Source organism: Rhinolophus ferrumequinum, chromosome 25 (genome assembly GCF_004115265.2).
Source record: "Rhinolophus ferrumequinum isolate MPI-CBG mRhiFer1 chromosome 25, mRhiFer1_v1.p, whole genome shotgun sequence".
Taxonomy (NCBI): Eukaryota; Metazoa; Chordata; class Mammalia; order Chiroptera; family Rhinolophidae; genus Rhinolophus; species Rhinolophus ferrumequinum.
The window spans coordinates 7,927,061-7,933,359 of NC_046308.1; the positions used below are offsets into that span (position 1 = coordinate 7,927,061).

Here is a 6,299-nt window from a genome sequence, read left to right on the forward strand (position 1 = left end):
CTCTTTGAGGGGAGGGTGAGGAGGGGACGCAGACTGCATTCTCCTGGGGCCTCTTCGTTTGAAGAGCCAGCAATGCCTTAGTTACAGGAACTGACAGCAGTAGATTGAAGAGGGGGGAAAATGTTCATCATCAAATGTCTTGGGGAAACCTGGATTTACCATCGCTAACCATATTTCTTTTTTTAAAATTAAAGTTTATCAGGGTGACAATTGTTAGTAAAGTTACATAAGTTTCAGGTGTAGAATTCTATGTTACATCCTCTATAAGTCACATTGTGTGTTCACCAGCCAGGGTCACTTCTCCTTCCCTCACCATATATTTGATCCCCCTTACCCTCATCTCCCACCCCCCAACCCCCTTACCCTCTGGTAACCACTAAACTATTGTCTGTGTCTATGAGTTTTTGTTTCTCATTTGTTTGTCTTGTTCTTTTGTTGTTTTTGGTTTATATACCACATATCAGTGAAATCATATGGTTCTCTGCTTTTTCTGTCTGACTTATTTCGCTTAGCATTATACTCTCAAGATCCATCCATGTTGTCACAAATGGTCCTATTTCATCTTTTCTTACCTCCAAATAGTATTCCATTGTGTATATATACCACAACTTCTTTATCCATTTGTCTATCAAAGGACATTTTGGTTGTTTCCATGTCTTGACCACCGTAAATAAAGCTGCAATGAACATGGGAGCACACGTGTCTTTATGGATAAATGTTTTCAGATTTTTTGGTTTAGGAGAGGAATTGCTGGGTCATATGGTAATTCTATTCATAATTTTTTGAGGAACCTCCACACTGCCTTCCATAGCGGCTGCACCAGTCTGCATTCCCACCAACAGTGTCTGAGGGTTCCTTTTTCTCCACAGCCTCTCCAACACTTGTAACTATTTGTCTTGTTGATGATAGCCATTCTGACTGGGATGAGGTGATATCTCATTGTGGTTTTTATTTGCATTTCTCTGATGATTAGTGATGTTGAGCATTTTTTCATATGTCTATTTGCCATTTGTATGTCCTCTCTGGAGAAATGTTTCTTCAGGTTCTCTGCCCATTTTTCAATTGGGTTGTTTGTTTTTTTGTTGTTGAGTTTCATGAGTTCCTTGTATATTTTGGATATTAGCCCCTTATCGTAGGCACTTGTTTGTAAAAATCTTCTCCCATTCAGTTGGTTGCCTCTTTATTTTGTTGATGGTTTCTTTTGCTGTGCAGAAGCTTTTAAGTTTCATATAGTCCCATTCATTTAGCTTTTACTTCCCTTGCCTTTGGAGTCAAATTCATAAAATGCTCTTTGAACCCAAGGTCCATAAGTTTAGTACCTATGTTTTCTTCTATGCAGTTTATTGTTTCAGGTCTTATGCTTAAGTCTTAGATCCATTTTGAATTAATTTTGCTACATGCTAACCATATGTCTTTATTCAGGACTTAGAGCTTTTAATATTCTCATAGATGTTGTGCTTTTTCCAAGAGAGAGACATTGAAGCGTTTCCTAACTTATTTGATCCCGGAATCTTTCTTTCGCAGAACTTTTATGGGGATTAGTGCTCTATATAGGAAATTTTGAGAGGCTGGAATGGCTGAATCACTACGCGTTGGGTTTCAGGCACAGTGGCCACTGAAAAGCCTGTGGGACCAAGTGTTCTCACTAAGGAGGAGGCCGCTGTGTAATGGGGAAGAGTTGGTACTAAGACTAGGGGTCCATTCCATTATAAATGGGGTGAGGTCCTGGTCACACCCCACCTTATAATAGAACGATGTCAGAGTAGGAATCGAGTTCCCTGGGGATCATTCTAGATGACGGGGACAGGCACAAAGGGGTCAGATTATGCCCGGAAGCTCTAGCCAGAAGGCAAACCAGGGTCCTCTGATCGTCTGGTGTGGGGCTGGAGTCCAGCTGCAGCCTCTTCTCTTCTTCCCTCAGGGTCCCCGCGCTCCCGGTGAAGAACTTGAATGGTACCGGGCCGGTTCACCCTGCCCTGGCAGGTGAGGTCCAGCCCAGGACAGGAAGGAGGGGCGGGGCTCACAAGGAGGTAGCCCCACCTGACTGCCCCGTGACCCCGCCCCTTAACGAGCTGGTGGGCGGGGCCCAGAGGAAACACCCCTACCATTGGGCCATGACACTGGGGTGGGCGGAGCCCGCAGAAGGCACTCCACTGGGCTTCAACCTGGGGTGGGGATGAGGGATGGGGCTGGAGGGTGGGGATGAAGGATGGGGATGAGGGGTGGGGCCCAGAACCCCCGGAATCCAGGGCGCAAACAGGTAGACGGAGTCTGGGGAAAAGGCCTCATGTGGACACCCAATGATGGGAGGGCCTGGGGTGGAGGTGGGCGGGACCGGAAGTCGACCCAACCCCTAACTGCCATGGAAACGCCCCCAGGGATGACCGGGATTTTGCTGTGTGCCGCGGGGCTGCCGGTGTGCTTGACGCGGGCCCCCAAACCCATCCTGCATCCACCGCCCGTGAGCAAGAGTGACGTCAAGCCCGTGCCCGGCGTGTCTGGGGTGTACCGCAAGACCAAGAAAAAGCACCTCAAGAAGAGTACGCCTTCCACCCCACCCTGCCCTCTGAACTTAACCCCACTAACTCTTGACCACAACCCCTCTGATCCCTTCCTCCAGTTTGTTCTCGGATTTAGGACCTCACCTCCATCTCCTGATCGCAGCTCCCATTTCCCCAACCCCTTCTGCCACCAACTCCGATTACACCTAACCTGCAGCAACCCCTGACACTTGACCCCTGCCAACCCCACCTCTCTGACCCCAGACCCCCGTCCTGAGCCAAGGCCTTAGGGGTAGAATGCTTACCCTCAAGTCCATCCCCCCCCAAATCCTTGCAGGTAAGAACCCCGAAGATGTGGTTCGAAGGTACATGCAGAAGGTGAAGAACCCACCTGATGAGGTGAGTCCCAGGGGAGGGTAGAGGCCTGGACGCAGGGTTAGAGGCCTGACCTGCAGAGATGGAGAGCCGCTTCTCTCCTCTCTTCTCCTCCCAGCCCCTCCTCTCAGGAATTGCTCTCCTAGTTCTGTGTTACTGTCCCTTTTCACAGTTTGTGGGTTTGCCTTTTCACTTTCTTTACAATATCTTTTGATAAACAGAAGTGCTGAAGTTTAATAGAATCACATGTATCAATCTTTTGATGATTAACAGTTTTTGTATCTTATTTTCACCCATATTTTTTAAGTTTTGGTTTTTACCCCATCTCTAATTTTTTAAATTAGTTTCAGGTGTACAAAACAACATGCTGGTTAGACATTTACACCCCTCTCAGCGATAATCCTAACAAGTCTACTACCCCTCTGCCACCGTACACAGCTATTAGAATACCATTGAGTATATCCCTATGCTGTACTTTACATCCCATAACTATATATACAGAGGGTGCCAAAAAAATGTATACACATTTTAAGAAAAGAAAACTGTATTAAAATTGTAATGCTCAATACTTGTATTCCAATAACAAAGATGAATACAAATCACGTGTATACATTTGTTCAGCACCCCCCCGGTGTACATATTTTTAATTATAGTTGATTAAGTTTTGCTTTTGCTAGTTAGCCTTTTAATCCCTCTGGAGGGGTTGTGAGGGAGCCATATATCTGAATTTGGTCCTCAGTGTCCCTTTCGTGCCCCCCCCCCCCCAGGACTGCACAATTTGCATGGAACGGCTGGTCACGGCATCCGGGTATGAGGGCGTCCTTCGTCACAAGGCTGTGCGGCCTGAGCTCGTCGGCCGCCTGGGCCGATGTGGCCATATGTACCACCTGCTGTGCCTCGTGGCCATGTACTCCAATGGCAACAAGGTGGGCGAGGTGCAAGCAATGGGGGGGGGGAGCTAGCAGGGGAGCCGGGCAGGGCCTGAACACCTGGGGACCTCACCACCAGCCTTCCCTGCCCAGGATGGCAGCCTGCAGTGCCCCACCTGCAAGGCCATCTATGGCGAGAAGACGGGGACTCAGCCGCCTGGGAAGATGGAGTTCCACCTCATCCCCCACTCGCTGCCTGGCTTCGCGGACACTCAGACCATCCGCATCGTCTATGACATCCCCACAGGCATCCAGGTGAGCCCCCCTTGGGTCCCGGACGCTAACTCCTTTGACTCACCCAGAGGCCCCCCACACACACACCTGTCTGTGGTTCACACCTCTGCTGCTCCTCCCCACAGGGTCCTGAGCACCCCAACCCAGGCAAGAAGTTCACTGCAAGAGGCTTCCCGCGCCACTGCTATCTGCCCAACAATGAGAAGGGCCGGAAGGTAGGTGCCCTCCCGTGAGGGTTCAGGGCTGTGGGTGTGGGTACCTGTGGTCCTCATCCCCAATCTCTGCTCTCACATTCTTCCCCACACCAGAACAGACCATAACCATCAGCGCATGTCTAGTGCTGCCAGGCACTGCCAAGGTCAAGGCCTTGACTCCATTTTACAGATTAAGAAACAAAGCCTCAGAGCAGATAACTTGCTCAAGGTCACACAACTGTTAAGTGGTGGAGCCTGGATTTGAACCCAAGCAGTCCAGACTCTTCACCACCACACTATAGATTTTGTCTGCTTTTACTTTTTCTTTTTCGAGAGAAGCCAGAAATCCTTACTTTCATGTGAACTCTCCAGGTTTTCTTTGAATATTGCCAATGAAATCACAAAGTGGCTATTTAATACAGTGTGGGGTCCAAACCAAACACAGCTGAGGGCCGTCAGTCTGAGACCCTTCCTTTACCCCAGAAGAAACAGGCAAATAACTAGGAAAGAACTTTTACTGGAGCAGTCAGTCCAGAGAAGGAGTAGCCAAGCCCTGCAGCCACGGGGCATCCTAAGGGGCTCAGTAGGTCCTAAAGGAGCCACAAAGTGGTGGGGGTGGGAGTGGAGTGGGGGGGCCAGGCTGGATGGACCTAGGCTGTGGGCGGGGCTGCCTGTGACCCCACCCACCGCCCCACCCTCCAGGTGTTGAGGCTGCTCATCACTGCCTGGGACCGGAGGCTCATCTTCACCATCGGCACGTCCAACACCACCGGCGAGTCGGACACCGTGGTGTGGAATGAGATCCACCACAAGACCGAGTTCGGATCCAACCTCACGGGCCACGGCTACCCGGACGCTAGCTACCTAGACAACGTGCTGGCCGAGCTCACAGCCCAGGGTGTGTCGGAGGCCGCGGCCAAGGCCTGAGGCCAAGGCTGCCCACCTTTCCTCCTGCTTTGCGCCTGGTCTTGGCACACGCCTCCCTCCACCAGGTGTGTCCTGGTGGCCCAGGTTCAGGGCTGGGGAGGAGACTGCAGAAGGAGCCAGAAGCATTCCGGGGATTTGGCTGGTGGCCGTTGGGATCGTTAGGAATGATGGGAAGACAGCAGGCCAGCCGATTCCAACTCATAGCTCCCTGAGAGGGTCACAGAGAGAGTACCAGAAACCACAGCGACCTCCCTACCAAAAAGATGGCCCTGTCCTCTACACAAACACACGTGTCCTGTTGAACACATGCACGTACACCCACGTGCCTCTACTTACTCCCAACCTGGTGGGGAAGAGACAGAAGACCCCTGTGACATTCCACGTGGATCCCCTCTGTGTCTCTATCGCATCTGTATAGGTTTGTCTGCCAGCAGGAAGACTCAGGTCAAGCATTAGGGACCTGCCGGGGCGCCTGGGGGGAAAGGGGCGCTGCTTGGCCAGCTCAGCCTACGCCCATCTCTGTCACCCGTCTCTGCTACACTGATGGGCAACTGGGAGCCTACGCGGTGGAAGCACCAGATTATTGAGCACTTTTGCAAAGGAGCAGGCCAGAGAGAGCGGGACTAGAGGTATCTTATTTTGTGCTCGTGTCTCTTCATCCTTCTCCCCTTCCATCCCTAGGCCTTATGTCTGTCCCAGATAAAGGCACTGTTCTCCTTCCCTCCCCACCCCACCCTCTCCGCCAAATCACTCCCAACGTCGAGATCCAAAGGCTGGAGCTTCTGGCTTGAGGAGCGAGACAAGAAAGCCTAGCTTAGGCCAGCAGGTTTAAAAAGCAGGCCGGAAAGCAAAAGGTCCATTTCCCTTACTCGTGGGAGTGGGCAGCGGGGTGGCTGATGGTCTTGGCCAACCAGGGGCCTGTTGCCCAGGCAACTCACCAGCTCCGCCTCTGTTGATTGGCTGCCATGGTGGAAGTCAGCCAAGATTTAAAGGGACTCCAGTGATTGCTCTTTTGAAAACCTACCAGTCCCACTGTGGGTGGAGAAATAAACGGTCTTTCTCCTCCTTCTCCTCCTCGCCCAGTCTTTTCCTGCCAAGGTGGAGGGGGGAGCGGGTGGCTGTGTTCCTGGGGGCCTTGG

At 51.2% G+C, this 6,299-nt stretch overlaps 1 protein-coding gene across 1 annotated transcript in view; it reads left to right on the forward strand.

Annotated features, from left to right (window-relative positions):
• The window catches only part of DTX1 (deltex E3 ubiquitin ligase 1), a 35,391-nt gene extending 29,164 nt beyond the window's left edge, over nucleotides 1–6,227 (forward strand). Inside the window, exons 4-10 of the mRNA XM_033097663.1 lie at nucleotides 1,922–1,983; nucleotides 2,379–2,540; nucleotides 2,839–2,900; nucleotides 3,644–3,802; nucleotides 3,899–4,060; nucleotides 4,165–4,254; nucleotides 4,936–6,227. Of these exons, the coding sequence (XP_032953554.1) occupies nucleotides 1,922–1,983; nucleotides 2,379–2,540; nucleotides 2,839–2,900; nucleotides 3,644–3,802; nucleotides 3,899–4,060; nucleotides 4,165–4,254; nucleotides 4,936–5,160 (922 nt within the window). The 3' untranslated portion in view covers nucleotides 5,161–6,227. The remainder of the gene's footprint in view (nucleotides 1–1,921; nucleotides 1,984–2,378; nucleotides 2,541–2,838; nucleotides 2,901–3,643; nucleotides 3,803–3,898; nucleotides 4,061–4,164; nucleotides 4,255–4,935) is intronic.
• The last annotated feature ends 72 nt before the right edge of the window (nucleotides 6,228–6,299 follow it).